This window comes from Entelurus aequoreus, linkage group LG02 (genome assembly GCF_033978785.1).
Source record: "Entelurus aequoreus isolate RoL-2023_Sb linkage group LG02, RoL_Eaeq_v1.1, whole genome shotgun sequence".
Taxonomy (NCBI): domain Eukaryota; kingdom Metazoa; phylum Chordata; class Actinopteri; order Syngnathiformes; family Syngnathidae; genus Entelurus; species Entelurus aequoreus.
Window position 1 is genome coordinate 95,690,916 of NC_084732.1, and position 27,779 is coordinate 95,718,694.

At 39.8% G+C, this 27,779-nt stretch overlaps 1 protein-coding gene across 1 annotated transcript; it reads left to right on the forward strand.

Moving 5' to 3' along the window:
• Nucleotides 1-90: 90 nt before the first annotated feature.
• Nucleotides 91-27,647, forward strand: ercc5 (excision repair cross-complementation group 5). The gene is given in 17 exon segments (XM_062035317.1): nt 91-148; nt 213-308; nt 1,813-1,988; nt 2,048-2,163; nt 4,728-4,764; nt 4,766-4,830; nt 4,954-5,008; nt 10,116-10,262; nt 10,334-10,538; nt 12,823-13,629; nt 13,695-13,912; nt 15,273-15,392; nt 17,566-17,779; nt 20,122-20,266; nt 24,028-24,228; nt 24,306-24,390; nt 26,923-27,647. Coding segments are annotated over 16 exon segments (3,153 nt in total). The 5' UTR covers nt 91-148; nt 213-220; the 3' UTR covers nt 27,397-27,647.
• Nucleotides 27,648-27,779: the final 132 nt, after the last annotated feature.

Here is a 27,779-nt window from a genome sequence, read left to right on the forward strand (position 1 = left end):
CGAATTTCTCGCGTCACAGCCGCCAATGCTGCGTCTACTTATACTCTATGACCACCATCTCCATATAACCGGAAACAGACTCGGAACCTTTTATTAGCACCGTCAGTTGTTGCTCGTCGAGCACTTGGACGGGTGCATTGTTGACAAGGTGGCGAACTGTTTATATTATTGTGGCGTTTTGACGTGATTTTGTTCATATTGTGTTGTTATAGTAGAAGCCATGGGAGTTCACGGACTTTGGAGGCTGCTGGAGAGCACAGGGAAACCCATCAACCCTGAGACACTGGAGGGAAAGATTCTTGCTGTCGGTATCCTAACTTGTGGGATCTGATCTTGTTTTAAAGTGTGATGTACCCGAAAGGGACAAGCGGTAGAAAATGGATGGATGGATGTAATGTAAATGCTCTTTATCTATACATTGCAAACAAAACATAATCTATGATTCATCTGCAACAACAATAATAATATTGAAAGAAAAGAAGCTTACCTTGTCTTTCCCCATCATAATCTGATTATTGATATGCATTATCACCTGATACTTGACAATATTTAGTATATTATTAAGGATACATCAGGGGTGTCCAAACTTTTTTCCAGCGAGGACCGCATTAAAAATAATGAAAGGATGTGGGGGCCACTTACTTTTGTACATTAAAAACACTAAATCAACACAATATAGGACAATCAATACATGTTAAACTATCTGAATACAACAACCATATCTTGAACTAGACTAGAGACTTAGACTTCCTTTTGTTGTCATTCAAATTTTAACTTTACAGTACAGATAAGAACAACATTTTGTTGCATTAGCTCGTTGTACGGCAGAATAAAAGAGCAATAAGGTGCAGATATAAATAAATAGATTACTGTACAGATAAATATATTGCACTTTTGCATATGCATCCACGTTTATGGATGTATGTTATATTCTCTTTATGTTCCAGCGAGTTAATCCGTTTTGGGGGGGGGGGGAAGAGAATTGAGGGAATTATTTTGATGCGTTCAAGAGTCTTACGGCCTGAAGGAAGAAGCTGTTACAGAACCTGGAGGTTCTGCTACGGAGGCTGCGGAACCTCTTTCTAGAGTCCAGCAGTGAAAACAGTCCTTGGTGGGGGTGGGAGGAGTCTCTGCAGATTTTCTGAGCCCTGGGGGAGAGTAAAAACATATTCAGTCAAAGTCTGGACTCCAGGGAGGGGCTCCAGACTGAGGCCAAGGGAAAACAACGTCATAGTCATAGCACACATAAACAAGTTACATAGAATCAACAAAACTTGCAACAGAGGGGAGGGAGAGGGAGCAACGGAGTCAGGCCGTTCTAGCATACTAACATTAACATGCTAACTTTTTTTTAGCCACCTCAGTCATATAACTTGACACATGCTAACTGGTAGCATGCTAACATTAGCATTTAAGTTCGGCTTGCTCATTTCAGCGGCTTGCCCAATTTAGCATTCACACTGAATTTCTCCCAAAATGGCATATTCCAGTTTTCTGTGTCATGTTCTAATCCGGAATGTTTTTTATTTGGTCTTTAGGATATGTCGCGGGCCCATAAAAAACTAGATGCGGGATGCAAATATCCCTAGGGCCGCGCTTTGGACACCCCTGGCATACATCATATTAATTACATCAACACGTACTCCCAATAATAAACCAAGTTTGTATAAATATTCTACGATAATTTGTTTCCTCCCGATCAAAAATATGTTTTGTTGTATTTATTTTTAAACCGAATGATGTTATTGCTTTGTTTGATTTCCCCGTTGAGTCACCCCATGTTAAAGTTGCAGCTTAACCCGGCACCACTAGATATCAGTATATGGCTGAATCAGGCAGTGAAGGGCGTGCGGGACCGTGACGGCAACAGTGTCCACAACGCCCACCTCCTCACTCTCTTCCACCGCATCTGCAAGCTGCTCTTTTTCCGCATCCGCCCGGTCTTCGTGTTTGATGGTGATGCTCCACTATTGAAGAAGCAAACGCTGGTAGGTCCACACCTTTTCTCCCCAAATTAGACACGTCTCATTACTTTTTATCTTTGTAGGCCTTGAGGAGGCAGAGGAAGGAAGAGTTGAGCCAAGAGTCCAAAAAGACGAATGAGAAGCTCCTCAAGACTTTCCTGAAGAGACAAGCTATCAAAGCTGTGCTTGGAGACAAGAAGTAAATGGCATATCAATTATTTTCTCTTAGTTCAATGGTGTCATGAAGTACCAGAATGTGTGTATGCTCGGCACACACACGTCCAGTTAACTTTCAGTTTCGATACTCGTCAAGGACAAAAGCATGAGAGACGGGCGACCATTTTAAAGATAGCTTCGACCTTTTAGATAACCCGGTTTTGTCTCTCCAGCGCTGGTATCACAATTGTTTGTACTTACTCCTTTTTGTAGAATAATTGTTACTATTCAATTTTAGTACTTCTCGGCAACCACAAATACAAAAAAGTAATCGGTCTGGAGCCGCAAAAAATTAAAAGACTTATATAAGTGTTATAATGGAGGCAACACGTGATGTAAGTGTCTATATTCGCCTACTATCAAAATTACTGTAAAAGTCTTATAGAAGTGTTATAATGAAGACAACACATGATGTGTCTATACTAGCCTACTATCAAAATGACTTTAAAAGTCTTATACAAGTGTTATAATGAAGACAACACATGGTGTAAGTGTCTATATTATTTATATTAGCCTACTATCAAAATGACTTTAAAAGTCTTTTTAAGTGTTATAATGAAGACAACACATGGTGTAAGTGTCCATATTATTTCTATATTATTTATATTAGCCTACTATCAAAATGACTTTAAAAGTCTTATATAAGTGTTATAATGAAGACAACACATGATGTAAGTGTCTATATCAGCCTACTATCAAAATGACTTTAAAAGTCTTATATAAGTGTTATAACGAAGACAACACATGGTGTAAGTGTCTATATTAGCCTACTATCAAAATGACTTTAAAAGTCTTATATAAGTGTTATAACGAAGACAACACATGGTGTAAGTGTCTATATTAGCCTACTATCAAAATGACTTTAAAAGTCTTATATAAGTGTTATAATGAAGACAACACATGGTTTAAGTGTCCATATTATTTATATTAGCCTACTATCAAAATGACTTTAAAAGTCTTATATAAGTGTTATAACGAAGACAACACTTGATGTAAGTGTCTATATTAGCCTACTATCAAAATGACTTTAAAAGTCTTATATAAGTGTTATAATGAAGACAACACATGATGTAAGTGTCTATATCAGCCTACTATCAAAATGACTTTAAACGTCTTGTACAAGTGTTATAATGAAGACAACACATGGTGTAAGTGTCCATATTATTTATATTAGCCTACTATCAAAATGACTTTAAAAGTCTTATATAAGTGTTATAATGAAAACTACACATGATGTAAGTGTCTATATTAGCCTACTATCAAAATGACTTTAAAAGTCTTATACAAGTGTTATAATGAAGACAACACATGGTGTAAGTGTCCATATTATTTATACTAGCCTACTATCAAAATGACTTTAAAAGTCTTGTATAAGTGTTATAATGAAGACTACACATGATGTAAGTGTCTATATTAGCCTACTATCAAAATGACTTTAAAAGTCTTATACAAGTGTTATAATGAAGACTACACATGATGTAAGTGTCTATATTAGCCTACTATCAAAATGACTGTGTCCCAGGCTGACGCAAATCTTCGTTGACAGAAATGTTGAAATGTAATATTTATTCTACACATTTTTACAACATTGTAAAATATTAGTAACACTTCTTAAAGGGTGAAATAACTCATGGAAATGACTGTCTTAGAACGGCCAATGGTATAAATGTGTGTGTCCAAGTTAAAGGAAAAGGCTTCTTCTAATGGATTTATTACAATCTTTGCAAGCTGGGTAACGTTTGCTGTGGTCTGGAACAACAGATATGCAGCCAATATTACATACAGGTAATGTGTCATGAAACATGGAAAAATAAACTAAATACACAAAAGTAAAGGAAATTAAATGAGCTCAAATATAGCTACAAATGAGGCATAATGATGCTATATGTACATACAGCTAGCCTAAATAGCATGTTACCATCGATTAGCTTGCAGTCAGGCAGTGACCAAATATGCCTGATTAGCACTCCACACAAGTCAGTAACATCAACAAAGCTAACCTTTGTGCATTCCTGCACAGCATAAAAGGTTTGGTGGACAAAATGAAACAAAGAAGGAGTGGCATAAAACATGTCTTTCCGTGGCAGCGTCGGAGAAGTTGGTACATGTAAACAAACTGTTGACTCACAGTCCACACAATGGTGAGTTCAAGGGCCCGCTGAAAATTAGTAGGACAAAACGGCGCTCGCCAAATACTCTCATCAGTGAAGCATAAACACAAACATATTAAACAGTGGACTTTATAACAATTAGGAAGGTTTGTGTCATGTTTGTCCTCCTACCGAAACCATATTACAAAAAAAACATATTTTTCACCCTATTTTTTTGCCATTTCCATACATTTTTGAAAAAGCTCCATGGAGCCACCAGGGCGCCGCTAGAGAGCCGCATGTGGTGTAGAGCCGCAGGTTGCTGACCCCCGGTTTAGAAAGCCTTAGAACTAAATAACTTGGGGAGGACTCTCTCTTTAAAGGGGGTGGGGGAATGTCCTAATATTATCAACATAGAGTTCAAGCATAACCACTATATTTGCACATCTTCCCCCAGTAAGGATCCTCTACCCAGCCTCTCCAATGTGAGGAAGGAACGAGGAGGATGACATGTATGTTCTACCAGCTCTGCCGCCTGCAGAGGAGGAGTCGAAAAACATGTCAGAAGCACAGAATGTGCGTTTCTTTGTGAATTCAAATAAAAAAATAGTACCCTCCTGCTTGAATCAGATTTTCTCCATTTCAAGTTGCAATGTAAATGCTTTGTTTCTTCTTTGTCAAAGCTCAGAGGAGGAGGAAGAGAACGACGATGAGGATATGGCGGAGCAGATGTCTGAGGTAAAAGAAATTAAGGCACTGAATAAGTTATATGTAGAGATGTCCGACAATGGCTTTTTTGCCGATATTCCGATATTGTCCAACTCTTAATTACCGATTCCGATATCAACCGATACCGATATATACAGTCGTGGAATTAACACATCATTATGCCTAATTTTGTTGTGATGCCCCGCTGGATGCATTAAACAAAGTAACTTTACTATGAATTGATTAACATGGACCCCGACTTAAACAAGTTGAAAAACTTTTTGGGGTGTTACCATTTAGTGGTCAATTGTACGGAATATGTACTGTACTGTGCAATCTACTAATACAAGTTTCAATCAATCAATCAAAACAAGGTTTTCCAAAATAAGAGAACAACTTCAACTCCAGCTATGGAAAAAAGTGCCGACCTGGCACTGCCATATTTATTATTGAAGCCCACAAAGTCCATTATTTTTTTTTAACATGCCTCAAAACAGCAGCTTGAATTTGGGACATGCTCTCCCTGAGATAATCCTAATACCCTAATTCACAAAGTGCATAATTTTTTATTTTTTTTAAACATGCCTCAAAACAACAGCTACAAAAACAATGAAGGCACACAACTTCAGTCCAGAGTATACTAGAGCATACTTGCCATCCTTTAGACCTCCAAATTCGGGAGATGTGGGGGCGGGGGGGGGGGGGGGGGGGGATTGGTGGTGGCGGGGAGTGTATATTGTAGCGTCCGGAAGGAGGTTAGTGCAGCAAGGGGTTCTGGGTATTTGTTCTGTTGTGTTTATGTCGTGTTACGGTGCGGATGTTCTCCCGAAATGTTTTTGTCATTCTTGTTTGGTGTGGGTTCACATTGTGGCGCATATTTGTAACAGTGTTAAAGTTGTTTTTACGGCCACCCGCCTTGCATTCACTTATGTATGTGTAAAAGCCACATATATTATGTGACTGGGCCGGCACGCTGTTTTGTATGGAGGAAAAGCGGACTTGACTACAGGTTGTAGAGCAGTGGTCCCCAACCGACCGGGCCGCGGCCGTCCGGTCCGCGGTACGTCCGCGGCCGATTGGGTACCGGGCCGCACAAGAATTTAAATTTTATTTTATAATTTTTTTTATTTTATTTTATTTTTTTTAAATGAAATCAACATTAAAAAACACAATATATACATTATATATCAATATAGATCAATACTGTCTGCAGGGATACAGTCCGTAAGCACACATGATTGTATTTATTTATGTAAAAAAAAAAAAAAACTGTTTTTTTTTTTTTTTTTTTTTTAAATGCCTACACCCCCCCCCCCCCCCCCCGTCCCCGTCCCCCCGTCCGTGGGACAAATTTTCAAGCGTTTGACCGGTCCGCAGCTACAAAAAGGTTGGGGACCACTGTTGTAGAGGACGCTAAAGGCAGTGCCTTTTAAGGCACGCCCCCAATAATGTTGACCGGGTGGAAATTGGGAGAATGGTATGCCCCGGGAGATTTTCGGGAAGGGGCACTGAAATTCGGGAGTCTCCCGGGAAAATCGGGAGGTTGAAACCGATACCAATCATTTCCGATATTACATTATAAAGCATTTATCGACATCTCTAGTTATATGGTCATGAAGTCAAGCCTCATGAGATTGTGCAGGTATACTTAAAAGACCCATAGGGCCGAGATGACCAAAATTTCACTAACAAGTTCTATGTATATATTTATTTTGCTTCTAAAATTAATCTGGCAGTCATTTCCCATAATATCAATCAGTTTTTGAGTAATCGGTAGATAATTAATTGTACTTGAAACGCCCCGTCTTTATCGCCATACTCGACATGTCTTTGGTGTGACGTCATCTACAGAACTGGAGCCCATAGACCGTGTTGATAAAGGCATGTGAAAGTATTATTTTCATCACTTCATTGCATGTTTTTGTCCTTGAGAACTGAAGAAATATAAAATAATTTCCAGACTCCCCTGCTCTTCCATAGACACTACAGCCTGTTGATTCATGCTCTTTCAGCATTTCCTCAATTATTTCCATGAAAACATCTCTAGAAAGAGGACGCAAAACAGAATACTAGTGTCTTACCTTCTTTTTCACTTGTTCTTGAGTGATTTTCAGCAGCTTCTAAGATCCTGATTTTCGGAATCGCATTTGGCTCGTACCAAAAAAACCTTCCTCTTTGAATTCCGACTAATTAATTACACTTCTCTCGATTGGTCTGTCCTATCCAGTTCGACTGTAAAGGTCCATACTTTCCTCATTTTCCCATTGTCTGAAAATGTATGCAGGCTGCCTCTATCGTAGCAACATTCATATTTTAGACTTATACTTAGACAAACTTTATTGATCCACAAGGGTAATTGTTCCACACAGTAGCTCAGTTACAAAAAATGGAAAGGGTAAGGCTGGAAAGGATAATGCACACAAGGGCACAAAAAGAGGACGAAAACAAAAGGTATAAAGTAGTAGTAATCTCTTTTCTATCAATTTGAGTCTAAGTAACAATCCTCATCTGATTTATGTTGTTATGCTTATTCTCACTTCATTGACATGTTTTTGTCAAAGTTAAGAAACTTTTATGGCTTTGATACATTCCGGAAGTTCGGCGGAGATGTATCTCCAGTACCCCCCAGAGGTCCTAGAGCAGGAGACAAAGACTGTTCTGATGTTTGAAGATCACTAATTGATATTGTGTTTGTCTTTTGAAAAAATGGGTTTCTTTTGTGATTGGTCCTGCCTTTTTCATGTTTAATTAAGACATTCCTGATTTTGCTAATATCACAATCAAATAGGTTTTTTTGCTCATCCTCTTCCCGCTTTTCGCCCCTTCTCGACCGGGACAGTTCGCCCCTACCCCTCCTCCTTTTTTTGTCATTCCCAAAAGCAATGGAAGAATCTGAAAGTTTTCTTTGTCGCTCTTCTTTCTTTTCTCCTTCTTTCTGTCCGCAGCGTGAACTGTCTCCTATGTAATCTAATTACGTTTGAGATCTCTAATATTTAAAATACTTTAGCTTTTTCTGGACATTCCTTTATTGAATAAGAAAACATTTTAAAACCACCCTTTCTTTAGTTGTATTGCTACCGCCTGCAACAATGCATCTGACAGACATATTTGATCATTCCTTCAAATTCAAAATATTGTAATTTGGGATGAAGATGCCACCAAAACACATAATACACAATATGAAATCGCCTCCAGTCTTCTGAAGGTGACGTCAGCTGGCTAATGTCGGCCCGCCCACATTTTGAGTTAAAAGTGGGCGTTCCAAAATGTGCTGAAACTCATTAGAAAACAAGCCTAAAATCAATACTGTCTATTTTGGGCGCAATTTAACCTGCAGGCGCCATTTTTAGGTCCAGAACTGTGAAATAAGTGCCAATGTTGTCAGCATTAAGGGAAATTGTTCCACACAGTAGCTCAGTTACAAAGGATAAAAGATAATGCAGGTATAAAGTAGACAAAAAAATGTACCATAGTAGCAATATAAAATATAAAAAATATGTAATATTTACATATTATATATTAGGGGTGTGGGAAAAAATCGATTCGAATTCAAATCGCCATTCTCACCTTGCATGATTCAGTTTCGATTCTCATTTTTTAAAAATCGTTTTTTTTTTCTCCTTTTTTTTTTTTTAATCAATCCAACAAAACAATACACAGCAATACCATAACAATGCAATCCAATTCCAAAACCAAACCCGACCCAGCAACACTCAGAACTGCAATAAACAGAGCAATTGAGAGGAGACACAAACACGACACAGAACAATCCAAAAGTGGTGAAACAAAAATGAATATTATCAACAACAGTATCAATATTAGTAACAATTTCAACATAGCAGTGATTCAAAATCCCTCATTGACATTATCATTAGACATTTATAAAAAAAATAAAAATGAATAGTGTCACAGTGGCTTACACTTGCATCGCATCTCATAAGCTTGACAACACACTGTGTCCAATATTTTCACAAAGATAAAATAAGTCATATTTTTGGTTAATTTAATAGTTAAAACAAATTTACATTATTGCAATCATTTGATAAAACATTGTCCTTTACAATTATAAAAGATTTTTACAAAAATCTACTACTCTTCTTGCATGTCAGCAGACTGGGGTAGATCCTGCTGAAATCTATGTATTGAATGAATAGAGAATTGTTTTTAATTGGAAAAATATCATTTTTTAATCGAGAATCGCGTTGAATCGAAAAAATCGATTTATAATCGAATCGTGACCCCAAGAATCGATATTGAATCGAATCATGGGACACCCAAAAATTCGCAGCCCTATTACCGGTATATATACAGTTTATAATATATACTGATATATTATTATTATGTTTTTATATAATATATACAATATATAACAAATCCCAATTACCATGTACAATGGTATAAAGTATATGTAACAGCTGCAGCAAAAAAAAGGGCAGCATAAAATAGAGAGTAGATCCAGCAGAAAATATACATTATAAACAAAGAGAGGTAGCTAACATAGAAGGTGTCAGGTAATAGACAGATATCATCTATTGCTGTATGGCGAGTGATTATACAGCTGGATGGAGTGCGGAATGAAGGAGTTCTTGAATCGAACACTGTGGGAACGAAGCTGAAGGAGCCTGTTGGAGTATGAGCTCCGCTGTCCCTCAATTGTCTGGTGGAGTGGGTGGGCAGGATTGTCCATGATGGCGAGCAGTTTGTCCAGTGTCCTCCTGCCCCTCACTGACACAAACTGCGTGCCAATAGTTTGGCCGGCTTTCCAGATCAGTTTGTCAATCCGGTTTAAGTCCCTTTTGCTGGTGCTGCTCCCCCAACAAACCACTGCAAAGCACAGGGCGCTGGCCATAACAGACTGATAAAAGATCTCCAACAGCTTGCTGCACACATTAAAAAACCTAAGTTTCCTCAGGAAAAAGAGTCTGCTCATGCCCTTCTTGTATACAGCTTTGCTGTTATCCTTCCAGTCCAGTCTGCTGTTCAAATGGACTCCCAGGTACTTGTACTGCCCCACTACTGCCACCTCCCGACCCTGGATGTCGATGGGCTCCACAGGGGTCATTTTCTTCTTGAAGTCGATGACCAGCTCCTTGGTCGTGTCCACTTTTCTCACTTTGAATTGAATTCCATCTCTCAGGAGGAAGAGCTGTACCCAGACCCCAACTCTGTGGACATCAACTCTGAGGAGTTCGCCTGCCTTCCTTTGGAGATGAAACATGAGCTACTCAAAGACATGAAGGAGTTTTCCAAAAGGCGCAGAACCCTCTACCACAAACCTCCCGAGGTATTTCAACCCGTGCGTTCGCAGCTTACGTAGACGTGCCTAAACATCTTAACGTCTGCGTTATCCCCTAGCTGTCTGCTGACTTCTCTCAGTACCAGCTGGCCGGCTTGTTGCACAGGAACAAGCTGAATCAACGTCTGGAAGGAGTGGAGAAAGAGATGAACCAGAGCAGTGCCGGCAGCACGGCGCAGCTCTACGGGCAGGACCAAGAGAGTCTCGACGTTGAGTCACGTCGACTTGTCTCCGAAGATAACTCCCACTACATCCTCATTAAAGGTGAGGTCGTTACCCATCCAAGGGGAACAAGGACAGCCAGTTAGCATCTAAAGGTCCTCCAATAAGCACACAAGTTTGTCTTTTATTCTATTTTAGTCAAGTCATTTTCCAAAGGTAAACATGGTAGGCTATAGGCTACAATGGGCTAGCAGCTACACAACAGACATACCTAATAAAAATGTCCTTCATTGAACAATATTGCAGTTTAAAAAAGCACATTTGTTAATATAAACAAGTATCAAATATTTATAATTGCATATTGCTTACACATACCACTTTTCCCCGGGAGAAGCATGTTAAAAAGTGTACCGTAACAAACGTGTCCGCCTCATTCAATTTACTGCGTCATGAGCTTAATGTAATGAATTCATGTGACCACTAGGTGTCGCCAAGAAACAAAATAACGCTCCAATTCAGCATAAGTCTGTCATAAGGTTGGTGTTTTTCATAGCTACCATTGTTCTCTGATGAATTGGATAAGCCTTTTCTAACATTCCACACTACAAAATAATAACAATATGTATTTTGATTTGTGCTATCAAATGGGATTAATATGGAGACGGGCCAATACTCAAGTCCTCAATGTCGGTATCGAATTGTAAGAGAAAAAGTTGTATTGGGACACTCTTAGGTTTTTTTCTTTAAAGTGTGTGTCATTCACAGGTAATAGAACACCAGAACTGAAATGAATGTGTAAGCTCCAGTATTGTCTTAGTGTTTATCAACACTGTCAGAGAGGTATTTTTTTCAAATCAATAATTTATTATTGTGAATATAGTTCATCATTCTGCAAGATGTTGCTCATATTTCTCCATTAGTAAAATAATCACTAACGGCTGTTCTGTACATTAGGCGCACCGGGTTATAAAGCACACTGTCGGGTTTTGAGAAAATGAAAGGATTTTAAAGGCCTACTGAAATGAAATGTTTTTATTTAAACGGGGATAGCAGATCCATTCTATGTGTCATACTTGATCATTTCGCAATATTGCCATATTTTTGCTGAAAGGATTTAGTAGAGAACATCGACGATAAAGTTCGCAACTTTTGGTCGCTGATAAAAAAAAGCCTTGCCTGTACCGGAAGTAGCGTGACGTCACAGTTTGAAAGGCTCCTCACATTTCCCCATTGTTTACACCAGCAGCGAGAGCGATTCGGACCGAGAAAGCGACGATTACCCCATTAATTTGAACCAGGATGAAAGATTCGTGGATGAGGAACGTGAGAGTGAAGGACTAGAGTGCAGTGCAGGACGCATCTTTTTTCGCTCTGACCGTAACTTAGGTACAAGCTGGCTCATTGGATTCCACACTCTCTCCTTTTTCTATTGTGGATCACGGATTTGTATTTTAAACCACCTCGGATACTATATCCTCTTGAAAATGAGAGTCGAGGACATTCACAGTGACTTTTATCTCCACGACAATACATCGGCGAAACACTTTAGCTACGGAGCTAACGTGATAGCATCGGGCTTAACTGCATATAGAAACAAAAGAAATAAGCCCCTGACTGGAAGGATAGACAGAAAATCAACAATACTATTAAACCATGGACTTGTAAATACAGGGTTAATGCTTTCCAGCATGGCGAAGCTTAACAATGGTGTTGCTAACGACGCCATTGAAGCTAACTTAGCAACGGGACCTCACAGAGCTATGCTAAAAACATTAGCTATCCACCTACGCCAGCCAGCCCTCATCTGCTCATCAACACCCGTGCTCACCTGCATTCCAGCGATCGACGGAGCGACGAAGGACTTCACCCGATCATCCGTGCGGTCGGCGGCTAGCGTCGGATAGCGCGTCTGCTATCCAAATCAAAGTCCTCCTGGTTGTGTTGCTGCAGCCAGCCGCTAATACACCGATCCCACCTACAACTTTCTTCTTTGCAGTCTTCATTGTTCATTAAACAAATTGCAAAAGATTCACCAACACAGATGTCCAGAATACTGTGGAATTCTGAGATGAAAACAGAGCTTTTTGTATTGGATACAATGGTGTCCGAATACTTCCGTTTCAACCATTGACGTCACGCGCATACGTCATCATACATAGACGTTTTCAACCGGAAATTTCGCGGGAAATTTTAAATTGCACTTTATAAGTTAACCCGGCCGTATTGGCATGTGTTGCAATGTTAAGATTTCATCATTAATATATAAACTATCAGACTGCGTGGTCGGTAGTAGTGGGTTTCAGTAGGCCTTTAAGTGTACCTTTTATAGTCCGAAAAATACGGTACTCTTCCCTGTTTTTATTGATGTCTTGTTTTTGCTGTGCAGGCTCCAACAAAACTAAAAATCCCCCAGAAAGCCAGCCTGCCACGGCCGCATGGACTGGAAATTCAGCCTTTCAAAAGCGAGCAGTGGGCAAGCCAGAGCCTCTTTGGCAACCGGTGTCAGAGGAAGAAGATAAAAAGCAAGTTTCCTCGTCAGAAGACTGTAAGCCTTCGGTGTCGAAACAAGCGTCGCCACCTTCGCCTCGCACACTGAAGGCTATCCAGGCGGCCATGAGCGACGACTCTGATGTGGAAACGAACGTGGAGCAGGAGAGGACAGACGGTCGCATTTCTCCACGTACGATGCTCGCCATCCAACAAGCTCTGGCTGAGGAGGAGGAAGAAGAAGCAAAGCACGGGACAATGAGCAACAAATCTACCGCTAAGTCACAAATAGTAATCAGCAGCTCTGACGAAGAAAATGAACCAATCAGAGAAAAGTCTGACCTTACAAAGATCCCTGCAGCCAAAACTGTACCTGGCGACTTGTTAGGTGTTAGCTCGGAAGATATGGACCAAGTCATTGGAAAGAGAAACAAAGCTTTTCACTTTGCAGCAGATATTTGGGAATCGAACGCTGAATGTTATGATGGGGTGAAGAACGAGGTGCTTAAAGCCAAACTGGAGGATGTAAGGACAGGAAGTCCTAGTCCGACAAAGAAAGTGGATGAGAGAGGAGACTCGGCACAGGGTCTGACGTTTGAGAAGGAGCATCACGCCCATCCTGAGGCTCGCGTGTCCGTGCAGCTGCGTGAAAAACCTGAGCAGCGGACTAACGAATCCATCGGCGAGGAAGACAGCGAATCAGAAGGTAGCGACCGGATTCAGAGTAGGCCGATTGAGAGTCCTCAACATATCCGTCGTTCTTTGTTCCAGACAGCTTCTTTGAAGTATCAGAGGACGACCACGAAGAGGAGGTCCGTGAAGATCAGACCACGCAAGGAGCAGGAAGTCCGTCCAAAGCACCCGGAAGTCCTGCAGAGTCTCTGAAGTCGGAGGAAGAAGAAGACGATAAAATGCACACCGAGGTGGAAGAAGAGTTGGAGGAGTCCCGCCCACCTCCTGCAGTCAACGAATGGGACGATTTGGATGTGGTAACTCACATAGAAAACCTAAATCACACGTTTCTTCTTAAAACTAAAAATGTATTTCAAACAAAATTATCTGTATCGGTATCCTTGCCTTAATTTATACCCAACCCTCCTAAATGGCTGCCGTCACTACAGAGCTGTTTTTGGTCACAAAACTGTATAATATGTCTTTCTTTAATTATGACGGAGTTATCATGTCTTTTTCAGTTGTTTTGTGGAGCCACTTTTATGGCACATATACACTGAAGGTGTCTCGATACAACCTTTTCGCTCACGGCACAATACCGATATTGGAGCCTTGAATATAGGCCGATACGGATATTAATCCACTGCATTATCAGCACAGATCACGGTAAACACTTTTGTAGTGTGGAATGTTAGAAAAGGCTTGATCAAGAGAAATTACCCAGAACAAATGGTAGGTATGAAAAACACTAACCTTATTGGCGACATCTAGTGGCCACAATGATTCATTAAGTTAAGTTCACGACGCAGTAATTGGAATGATGCGGACACGTTTGTTACTGGATACTTTCTGATACGCTTCGGCCTCGGAGATTTTGTATGTGTAAGTCAATTATTTGATACTTGTTTATATTAACAATTGCGTTCATATTGTTCAATTAAAGACACTTCTTACTAGGGGGTGCTCAAAGAAATTAATTCAAAATCTCAATTGCAATTTTTGTTCAAAATTGATCATTTTTAAAAATCGATCTTTAAAAAAAAAGTTTTTTTTCTTAAGAGTACATTTTTAAAAAGACGTTTTTAGGCCATCTCCGTACGTCATACGTCAGCAACCAAAAGGAGGTTTTTTAACCTGTTTTGAAAAGGCTTTATGACAAATATTATACCAAGTAATACATTGCAAGAATCGATTTGAATCGAGCACCTATTCTGAATCGGATTGATTCATGAGATGCCCAAAGATTCCCACCTCTACGAATTACGTATGTCTAGCTTGTGTGCTATTGTGTGCTCAGCTGTTGTCGCTGCTAGCTCCCAGTAGCCTATTGCCTACTATGTTTTGTAAGGGACTTGACTACCTTGTGTGTTTATTGGAGGACATTTAGATCTTAACTAGTTCTCCACATCTTCAGGACTGGTCGTATCGAGGCTTTAACATAATATTGGGTATCATCCGATACTTGATTTTTTGTTGTTGATATCAGACAGTTATCAATATCGAATTGAGACCCCCTGATACACAGTATCCTAAACAATATAGTGATGCTTAGTGGATTAAATTGTTTTGGTTAGAACCCATATATATGCAATTTATCAAAGTTTTCCCTTAGGTTCTGCAGTGTCTGCGTAGCTGCATTCCCACATTGAAGTAGCGGTGGTGCACTCTGTGTTGCAGGCTGAGCTGCAGTCTCTGGAGAGTTGCCTGCAGGTGGAACAGAGCAGCCTGAGGGAGCAGAAACAGCAGCAGGAGAGGATGGCCAACTCCGTCACAGGGCAGATGTGCCTGGAGACGCAGGTAAACCAAAATGGCCCCAACTACTAATATGATTGAATGACCCTTTGGCGTCTTGCTTAGTCCACGTGTTTGCAAGTGGGACCCATCACCAACACTGCCAGTATTAAAATGCGTGGATAAATGAATGTATCAGGTTGTAATGATCGACCGATTAACCGCGCCGATATTGGATGTTTTGACGTGTATCAGCCTTTTTTAATCGGTATGAGTTTTTTTTAAGACACTACAATATAAGTACATCAGCAAATATAATATACTGTATTTTTCGGACTATAAGGCGCACTTAAATTCCTTTCATTTTCTCAAAACCCGACAGTGCGCCTAATGTACGGAATCATTTTGGTTGTGCTTGCCGACCTCGAAGCTATTTTATTTGGTACATGGTGAAATGATAAGTGTGACCAGTAGATGGCAGTCACACATAAGAGATATGTGTAGACTGCAATATGACTCAAGTAAACAACGCCAAAATGTTATATGTTCCATTGAAAAAATAGAACATTACACGGCGCTCAAAAATCCATCAAAATGTTTTAGTAGGACTTTGGTAAGCTATGAAGCCGCACCGCTTGATGGATTGTACTGTGCTTCAGCATACGAGTATTATTATGGTGTGTGTGTATAAGGTAAGACATATTATCTTAAAAAAAATTTAAAACATTTTTTTTTTTTTTTTTTTTTTTTACATAAATAAACACAATCATGTGTGCTTACGGACTGTATCCCTGCAGGCTGTATTGATCTATATTGATATAGAATGTATATATTGTGTTTTTTATGTTGATTTCATAAAAAAAAAAAAAATTTTTTTTTTTTTTTTTTTTTAATTCTTGTGCGGCCCGGTACCAATCGGTCCGCGGACCGGGCCGCGGCCCGGTGGTTGGGGACCACTGATGTAGACCACAAAAAAGTGTTTTAAATGTAGAAAAAAATAATAATATGACCCCTTTAATGCACCCTATAATCCGGTGCGCCTTTTGTATGAAAATAAACCTGACTAGACCCGCTCATCAGCAGTGCGCTTTATAATCCCATAGTCCGGAAAATACGGGTATTTAAAAAAATAAAAATTGTGAAGTAGATAGTAATTACCCAGTACTCAAGCAACATACCTTTTGCCCTGAATGAGAAAAGTGACCTTTTTTGCAGGAGCTCTTTTTTTTGTTGGTTTTAATAATTTAAGAATAACAGATACTCTACAGAAAATTACATGAAGAAGACAGAAAATATATCCCTGCCAAAAATTCTAACTCTGTGTAAATATCTTAACAAATAGGAGATGATTATATAAGTAAAGAAGAGCAGGCAGCAGCTCACACATTCTCATACTTTCTGTAACATCCAGGAAGAAATGATGTCAGCCAGCTTGAAAAATGTCCCGACTATAATCTACGTGAAGGAGCCCTGAATTGTTTTTATTTATCGATAACATGATATAAAATTGTGATTGTGTGGATGGTAAGTTATTGTGATGTAGAGCAGTGGTCCCCAACCACCGGGCCACGGCCCGGTACCGGTCCGCGGACCGATTGGTACCGGGCCGTGCAAGAAATGTAATTTAAATTTATTTATTTTATTTTATTTTATTTTTTTAAATTAAATCAACATAAAAAACACAATATACACATTATATATCAATATAGATCAATACAGTCTGCAGGGATACAGTCCGTAAGCACACATGATTGTATTTCTTTATGAAAAAAAAATATATATATATCACCCCCCCCCCCCCCCCCCCCCCGGTTCGTGGGACAAATTTTCAAGCGTTGACCGGTCCCCAGCTACAAAAAGGTTGGGGACCACTGATGTAGAGAACCTTTGTCCGAGTCCAGGACATGGAATTATATTATTTTTAATTGATTTGAAAAAATCCCATATTTTTACCAATTTTACCATGAGATTTTCCATATTCTAAAATGCAAATGTTAATGCTCCTTTGACCCGCAGCATTAGACACACGTAATAAAGGGTTTGCGAAATCCCTCAACGTTGTTTAGTGCTAAATTAAGAACATTGGCGCCCCATAGAACCAGTCTGACGTTTGCCCCAATTCTTTTTTGTTTTTAATCAACTGTTCAGACCTTTACTAGCCATTTTTAGCTAACTTTTACTGCAAATGAATATCGGCCTCCTTGACTACTAATGATCGGTATCGGCCATCTCTAATCAGGAGCTCCTGCGGCTGTTTGGAATTCCCTTCCTCGTGGCGCCGATGGAGGCGGAGGCGCAGTGCGCCGCGCTGGATCGAACCGACCACACCAACGGGACCATCACGGACGACTCCGATGTCTGGCTGTTTGGAGGGCGACACGTCTACAAGAACTTCTTCAGCCAGAACAAATATGTGGAGCACTACCAGTTCAGTGACCTCCAGAACCAGCTGGGTCAGTGGCAGCCATGATTATAATCTATGTTTACTGTATTTGTCTCGGATCTTACTGCGGGGTTATGACGCAGTTCTCGGTTCGGTTTAGTGTACTTTGTTTTTCTTTTGATCGCCCCAGAAATTACTACATGTCCCAATAATCCACCAGTACTATTTAACTGTTGTGGTCCTTACTAAAACATCTTAAATAATAATATAGGGCCCTTTGAATTAAATGGAATAGTCCTTATATTTATTGATACAATACAAGTCAAAGCATAATAATGTACCATGATAATGTACAGTCGTTTATCGCAGTTAATTGGGACCAAACATGACCCTGATGCAATGATTTCCACAAATAATTATTATTAATAAATTTAATATTTCCATAGTTTGAGCATAAAGAAGCTGTATATGTTTTTTTACTGTAATTACAGCCCTCCAAACATAAAATAACCTTTACAGTTGTTTCTCCCAATATCGTAGCCTTAAGTCTGTTATACTGTACATTACAGTACTCAATGGTAGCCCAGAAGATTTTCAAAGTGTCATTGCCATGTATTCATCCGGCCACTACAACACGACCAGAATCAGAGCCAATAATAGGAAGTAATGTAAATCATTAATTCATATTGTTACACAACCATCCTGTTTTTGTCTGATTATAATCAAAAATTTCATAATTCAATGATCTTGAAAATTACTTTGTATCGGATCGATACACAAAATTTGTAGTATCGCCCAGAACTAATGTAAAGTATCAAAACAGAAGAATAAGTGTTTTATTACATTTTAACATAAGTGTAGATAGAACATGTTAAAACAAAAAGTAAATATATATTAACAGTAATTTAGCAAATAGATTAAAAATGATTTTGAGAAAATAATAGAACTGTACATTTTATAATATAGGATACCTCAGCAGTTAAATTATGAGCCTTTGTAAACCTTCTTGAAATGCTTCTAATATCATTTATATACAATAACATATAGTGATAACTATGGTTATTGCAGGACGCGGCAATCTATATGGGAATATAGATTTTGGGCCAGGGGTTTCCAAACTACAGCCCGCGTGTAAGTGCGGCCCACTGACGTCTTCAAATTGGCCCGGGAAAAGTCATGAGTTTATCAAGTAATCTTGCCTGCAGGGAGACTGTATTCATTTTAAAAGTCTAATGACTTAATTGCTGCTATCGTGTCGCCATCTAGTGGACAACATGAGTTTTCCCCATCTTTAATTACAGACTTAGACAAACTTTATTGATCCACAAGGGAAATTGTTCCTAAAAAAAAAAAAGCATACTGTAGGTCCAGAGTTTTATCGCCCCGTGTTGCACAGTGCACATATTGGTGAAAAGTGGGTAAAATTGAGTCCAAAGAAGCATGATTAAAGTCACCCGAAATGAGAACGAGGGCATCGGGGTGTTTGGTCTGTTGCCTAACAACAGCGGCATGAATGGTGTATGATCATGATTATGATCTGAATGGAACCTTATTTGACCCAATGCAAACAGCCTTCCTGAGTCATGGTACAAAAAATAACAATCCAACCAACACAAATTGTCAACAGAACTTTGTGGATATTATAAAATGTCCTTTCACCATAAAAAAAATTCTAAATTACACCTGTTTTAATCCATTACAAAGCATAGTGGGGAAAATTACAATCTCCACACTTATCCATGTTTGGCGCATTTAAGCGGCTTGATATTTTTGATGGATTACAAAACGTTAAGGAGGTCATCACAGAAGTAAACAAGGTCGGAGTCGAACTTTCACTTACTCTTAATATCCAATGGTATTAATTATATATCCATTATATTATATCAGCTTCACATGCAGTCGGATTTCAACCCTCGACCAAATTTTTGGTCCCAAAGTCAAAAAGTTTGGATAGCCCTATTTTCGGCGATATCGCCCATCCCTAATATTGGATCAACCAAAGGGGTTGGTTTTTGTTTTTTTCCATAAAGTGTTCCATCCCTATAATAATCCATCAAGCAACATTCCTTGGTGAATGGAAAAACATCTGACCATGAATTCCTTAGGTTACCGTCCAACGTGCAGACCGCAATGTAAGCGCCAGTACAGATAAAGCAGCAGTATAGTTCTACATCTCCAATTTTGTTCTCCTTGTTGATACCAAACCATATTGCACTTGCCAAGATCCTGCATGCATATTTTGCAGTAAATCTAAACCGTGTTGACAAATGCTCTGAACATGTGAGATGATATATATTATCTGATATCTTTACATCTGACATGTCAGTAACAGCTGCTGGGGTGGTGGACTTTTTAGCTGACATAACGTCTGGGCCCCCCGTCACCATGTCCCCTGTCCCCTTTGTGTCCCAGGTTTGGACAGGATCAAACTCATCAACCTGGCGTACCTGCTGGGAAGCGACTACACGGAGGGCGTGCCCGGGGTGGGTTATGTGACCGGCATGGAAATACTGAATGAGTTCCCAGGCCCTGGACTGGAGCCACTCACAGAGTTCAGGTGTGTTGACATCAACAGGCACTCACAAAATTGAGCAAACACTAAATAATAGCAGTATTGGGACACCAGCGCTACATTACATAGCTTGGGAGAGATTCCACGACATGTTGGACTCTATAGTATATACTGTATACATATATGTATGTGTGTATATATATGTGCATATATGTATTTGTATATACTGTATACATACTGTATGTGTATGTCAGTCCCAGATCAGGTCCATCGAGGTCAGACGTTTTATGGATGTTGTCATGCTGGGACAGACAAGGATCTTCTACTAAAGTTGGAAGCATAGATGCAACACGTCCAAAATAGAATGATTCAATTAAGAAAGTATTCCTATAATAGATCTTCCTTTTGTCCATTAATGTATAAATCTAATTATCTATGTTCAATTCTAACAACTGATAATATGCACAGCTACTATTATTATTAGTATTATTATTTTTAGTGTTATTATTAATATTATTATGTGGGCTCTGTACCGAGGATGTTGTTGTGGCTTGTACAGCCCTTTGAGACACTTGTGATTTAGGGCTGTATAAATAAACATTGATTGATTGATTGATTGATTATTATTAATATTATTATTATTAGTAGTAGTAGTAGTATTGATATTATTATTATTAATATTAATATTATTAGTATTATTGCATTTCATTATTCGTCCATTGCAAGATTGGGCCTTCACTCTTTTGCAGATTTATATATATATATATATATATATATATATTTTTTTTTTTATTTATTTTTTTTTTTATTTATTTATTTTTTTTAAATTTATTTTATTTTTATTTTTTACATATTCTACAGTTGGGAAGAGATTCATATGATCTCATTCCTGGGTGGACGCCGCGTGAGGGGAAGAGGGGTTCAATCATTTTGCAATGCAGTTTGCTGAAAATGGTGGAAAGCGCCACTCTGCATTGCAACTGACACTGTGGTCCAAGTTGGAATTGCCGCAAAACACATTTGAAGATGTTCAACATTGTACTGCCGAAGTGGATAATGCACCCACCGCAGTTCGTCACGTTTCATGTGTCAGGTAAACCGCGACGAATGAGACCATATGAATCCCCTTCCTCCTGTGTGTATTTTTGGCCTAAATTAAGATATCGCTAGCTGGCAGCCTGTGCCAAGAATTGCTTAGCGCTCTCGTTGCCAGCTAGCAATTAGCGGCACGAGCTACCAGCTGGCTATTAGCGCACTAGTTGCCAGCTAGAACTTTGCACTTTTGTTGCCAGCTAGTGAATTTTTGCACACGCTGCCAGCTTGCGATTAGCGCTGTACTTGCCAGATAACGCTCTAGTTAGAAGCTAGCGATTAGCGCTCCAGTTTCCAACTAGCAATCAGCGGCACAGTCTACCAGCTGACAATTAGCACACTAGCTTCCCGCTAGAGATTAGCGTTGTAGTTGCAGATAGTGACCAACACACTGGTTGTCAGCTTGCGATTAGCGCTCTAGTTTCCAGAGTTGTAGTTGCCAGCTAGCGATTAGCCGTGCTATACTTTGTGTATTATTTGACTATCTTAGAATAGCATTATAAGAAGGTACTTTTAGGACGAGTTGAATAAACAATACAAGATAAGTAAGTAGTGGGTCCCTGCTTTATCCTTTCATCACGTCTTTGGGGACGGCGTGGCGCGGTTGGGAGAGTGGCCGTGCCAGCAACCTGAGGGTTCCTGGTTCGATCCCCACCTTCTACCAACCTCGTCACGTCCGTTGTGTCTTTGAGCAAGACACTTCACCTTCTCCTTTGAATTCCTTCATTTTACTTTATTTTTTGATATTATTCTCTACTTTTTTTTGCTTTTTTTTATCACTTATCTTTTCCATAAACCACTAATTATGGTTCTTGGGCGCTATTGTGTGTTTTCATTACTTTCCTTATTTTTCTTTCCGGGCCGTTTTGTGTTTGGCTTTGAACATTTGAGCATCCAGGCCTTTGTTTACAATACCGAGGAGCTGTCTGCGCTCTCCTTGCCAGCGCTATGGAGATCGCCGCCGGACATTCCCGTGGAAGTACAGAAAAAGCCCCGGGGATGGCGTGCCGGCACAAAGATGGAGGAGCGGATTTTTTTCTAAAGGAACAATTTCCCTTGTGGATCAATAAAGTTTGTCTAAGTCTAAGTTTAAAATCCACCTACCACAGTCAGCAGCCAATTAGCAGTGGTAATCAAGGGGTTACAGTACTATCTATGAATGAATTGTATATATGTTTTCATTATATAGATATATTTTAATGTATATATTTACATCCAACAACTGTACTGAACACACAGACAAATAACTATAATATTAGCTGTGATGTCATTGTTAGAATAATTGTTTCTAAATTATAACAAAAATTTTGTGTTACATTGAGGGTATTGTGCGAAGACAAAAGCTGTCTTTGAAACCTACCAAGAGTAAGGCTGGTAAAACTCCACTGTGTAGGGGGGGAAAGCAAGATGAAGGTGTTCCTGTGTTCTTTCATGTATGGTAATCAACAGAAAGATATTGTTCTAACCCAAGGACTTCAGAGCTGAGAGAAGACAGGATCTGCCCAATTTCCAGACGACCTCTTTTTGAACCTCCTTTTTGAACTGGTTTACGAACGTCTTTTTGAACTATTTTACGGTCCTTTTTGAACTATTTTACGAACTCTTTTTGAACTGACCTTTTCTGTGAATTGTTTACGACCTTTTCTGTGAACTTTTTGCCACCTTTGTCCTTTGGAAACAACGGTGGCCATGTGGTCGGGGAGGGTCCAATAAAAGAAGGAGGCGTGCAATCTTTTGGCAGAGCGTGCTGAGATACTGTACAGTAGAGATGCGCGGATAGGCAATTATTTCATCCGCAACCGCATCACAAAAGTCGTCATCCACCCGCCATCCACCCGCCATCCACCCGAACTAACATTTTATCAAAACCACAACCGCCCGCCACCCACCCGTTGTTATATATCTAATATGGACGATGCAAGGCAGAAAGAAGACTGAGCAGTTAGCATTCCAAAACCCACAATGCATCTCTGCCATGACCCGCCCCCGCCGAATTCTTATTGGTTGGCGTGTGTGTGACGATGGCTGCTCGATCGCTGTTTTCTGCTGCATATTTCACTACGTCCAGCTTGTAATCTGCAGTACATGATTTCCTTTTCGGTGCCATTTTAGTTCAGTCTTTCTCAGTTTTTATAAGTTACCGCCAACGTTGATGTGGTCCATTTTAATAGCTCCGGCAGTAGCGTATAGCAGTTAGCATTCCAAAACCCACAATGCATCTCTGCCATGACCCGCCCCCGCCAAATTCTTATTGGTTGGCGTGTGTGTGACGATGGCTGCCATTTGCTTCGTCGCTGACGCGAATGAGATAAATAATATTATTTGATATTTTACAATAATGTGTTAATAATTTCCCACATTAGTCGCTCCGGAGTATACGTCGCACCCATGGCCAAACAATGAAAAAAACTGCGATATATAGTCCGAAAAATACGGTACGTATTTTTTTTTCTGAATTGGTTAAACCGCCACCCGCCCGAATCTATTTAAAATCAATTTTTTTCGTCATGCACCCGCCCGACCCGCGGATTATCCGCGGTTGTGTCCGCAAACCGCGCATCTCTACTGTACAGGGGTACAGTGTACAGACGACTCTCCTCAATATTGAGTCCAAATTGAATTCTGTCTCTGTTTAATTCTTTGCCTCTTGTCTTGTTTAATAAATGTCATCAGTGTTTGAACCTGACAGTCATAATGTTGCTTTGTGTCGGCAGCAAGTGGTGGTCGGAGGCTCAAGAGAAAAAGCGTTTGACCACCAATCCTCGCGACACCAAAGTGAAGAAGAAGCTGAGGGAGCTCAAACTTCAGCCTGGCTTCCCAAACCCCGCGGTGGCTCAGGCGTACCTGCAGCCCGCCATCGACCAATCGGATGGCTCCTTCAGCTGGGGGCGCCCGCAACTGGACATGATCAAAGAATATCCTTCCATGTTCTTGATGGAATAACCGCAGGAGAATATCGTCGGTGTGCACTTTCCTTGACCCAGCCGTGAACTTTCTGCCAAACTCGTTTTGGTTGGAGCGCTCAAAGAACCACCGAGACTCTTCAGCCCGTGATCAAGCAGCTCAACACTCAGCAGGTGACTTTCACACAACGGCTTTCATTTTCCTTTTGACCTCAACAACTTTAACCACAGCTCAGTTTTGGTACGCCCCACTTTTAGGAAAATACGATATGGACGAAAAATGTTGATGTCCGAGCCCAACGAGTCCCACGTCTTGTTATGTGCTTTTTTGAAGGAATATAAGCCAAGTTGGGGCCAAATAAAGTTGTGAGTGCCAGCACTTTGATAAAGATGGTTAAAAACTTAATACTGAAATTAGGGCTGTCAAGCCATTAAAATACTTAATTGAGATGAATCACACTAGCAATAAAGATATAGTTTCTTATTAATTATTTTTAACAAGTAGGGATTTTTCAATCTGTGTTTGATGCTTCCGATTCCGATTCTGATTATCCACGAGTGAGATTGGCAGATATCAATACCGATATCACTTTTTATTAAGAAATGTATTTTAAAAGAAGGAGGGTCCTGATCCAATATTGATATTGGATATCAGATCGGGGAAAAAAACTAAACCGGTATTGAATTATATCTTCCTGAATCTCAAGTGTTCCGATACAAGAAGTCCTGTCGCGCTTTTGCTTGTAAAATTGTTATCGGATATCTGTCCGATATCAGCCAAAAAAATCAAGTATTGAATAATATTGGCCTTAATCTCAAGTGCTTTGATACAAGCACTTCTACAGCGCTTTTACTTGTGGTATTGATATCGGACATTAGTCCGGTATCTGCAAAAAAGGAAGTATCGGACGATATCGACTTGCATCTAAAATCTCCGAAATAAGCTCCGATACATGCACTAATCGAGGTAATCTAATAATATTTGCAACCCGAACTACTACTACTACTACTACTAGGGCTGTCCCGGTCTGATATCAGCAAAAAAAAACAAGTATTGTATCTGATGATATCGGCTTGCATCTAAAATGTCCGATACAAGCAGTCCAGCAGAGTGTTTATTTGTGCAAAGCTGGACATCTAAATGTCCTCCAATAAGCACACCGTTTATTCTGTTTTAGTCAAGTCATTTACAAAAGTTAAACATGTTAGACTATAGGCTACTTACTAGGAGCTAGCAGCTACACAACAGCGAAGCACACAATAGCACACAAGCTAGACATGCGTTATAACCATTGCACGATATTGTGGTCTAAAATCCGTCAATTTAAACAAGTATCAAATAATTACAGTTGCATATTACTTACACAGACAAAGTCTCCAAGGCAGAAGCGTGTTAGGACGTATGCAGTAACAAACGTGTTGCCAAAAACACATTACCACTCCACTTCAATTTAAAGACGGCCTAAGTCCATTTCAGATGGTGAATAATAAATAGTGTTTTTCATAACTACTTGATCAAATCTTTTTTAACATTCCACACCACGAAATAATAAATTAACTTGCCATTCCTGTTGATATTGTATGGTATCAATATTGATATCATATTGGAGGTGAAAATTGTTACCTTGAGTAAAAAGTGAAAAATAAATATCAGATGTAACTGTTGACCGTTTAGGGAATAGAGTTAAATACTACTACAATGTTAAATATTTAAATTTATTTTCATCAAAAGGTTCAGAGAATCTGGAGGAATCACTGCACGTAAGCGATGATATTACAGACCTTCGATCCCTCAGGCGGTACTGCATCAAAAAGTGACATCAGTGTGTAAAGGATATCACCACATGGGCTCAGGAACACTTCAGAAAACCACTCTCAGTAACTACAGTTTGTCGCTACATCTGCAAGTGCAAGTCAAAACTCTACTATGCAAAGCGAAAGCCATTTATCAACAACACCCAGCCCGAGCTCATCTAAGATGGACTGATGCAAAGTGGAAAAGTGTTCTGTGGTCTGACGAGTCCACATTTCAAATTGTTTTTGGAAACTGCGGACGTCGTGGGAAAAAACATCAGGATTGTTATAGGCGCAATGTTGAAAAGCCAGCATGTGTGATGATATGGGGGTGTATTAGTGCCCAAGACATGGGTAACTTACACATCTGTGAAGACACCATTAATGCTGAAAGGTACATACAGTTTTTGGAGCAACATATGTTGCCATCCAAGCACGGTTATCATGGACGCCCCTGCTTATTTCAGCAAGACAATGCCAAAGCCACGTGTTACAACAGCGTGGCTTCATAGTAAAAGAGTGCGGGTACTAGACTGGCCTGCCTGTAGTCCAGACCTGTCTCCCATTGAAAATGTGTGGCGCAATATGAAGCCTAAAATACCTCAACAGAGACCCCGGACTGTTGAACAACTGTCTCCTCAGTTCCCAGACGTTTACTGAGTGTTGTTAAAAGGAAAGGCCATGTAACACAGTGGTAAAAATGCCTCTGTGACAACTTTTTTGCAATGTGTTGCTGCCATTAAAATCTAAGATAATGATTATTTGCACACACAAAAAAAAATTCTCAGTTGGAACATTAAATATCTTGTCTTTGCAGTCTATTCAATCGAATATAAGTTGAAAAGGATTTGCAAATCATTGTATTATGTTTTTATTCACAAATTCCATCATCCCTGCTCTGTTGTGGTGTAGACCCAGCTGAGGATCGACTCCTTCTTCCGCATGGAGCAACAGGAGAAGCAGGCCGTCCAAAGCCAGCGACTCCGCCGTGCCATCACCTGCATGAAGAGGAAGGAGAGAGGGGAGGAAGACGACGAAGAAGCAATCGTGTCTCCGTCCAAACCCAAGAAGGGCAAGACCGCGGAGCAGAGGAAAGGTGACGATGGTGATGGATGTGTGGTCAGGGGAGGGTTCTTAAGTTCACAAGGAAGTGAAGACACTGGGATTGTGTCTCCGAGCGCTGTGAGCGGCTCCACTCAGGACCGCTCCAAGGTTACAAAGATAGTACCGCAGAACTCGAGTAGGAGGAGTCACAGCAGCTCCGAAGACGACGACGAGGATTACGCGCGAGTTGCTATGGTTACGGCACGATCCGTGTTTAAGGCGAACGTGAGAGGACGCGGCGCAAAAAGCAAGAGAGGGAGAGGAAGGGGAAAGAAAAACTAAAAACAGGATTATTTTTTTTTTAGTTTTAGTAGTTCATTTTAAACATGTCAAAAAACAAATAATAATAACAAAAGGAAAAATAACACTCAGGGCTGTTAACACATTAATCAGGAACATTGCATTAATCATGTATACATACTGATTATATGCTCCTTTACCGCTGATAGTTACTTAAACGTCGGTGCAAAGATGAGTGACTTTTTTGCTCCCTGTTCCTGAATGACATTCTTACAATAAAATTGCATTTGTGTCAAAATATTGTTTTTTTTTTGTTTTTTTTATTTAAATTACACATGCAAGGAATTCACTGCGATTAATCACAACTAATCCAAATGTAAAACTTGTAAATGTCCTCCAACAAGCACACACTTTCTTCTATTTTA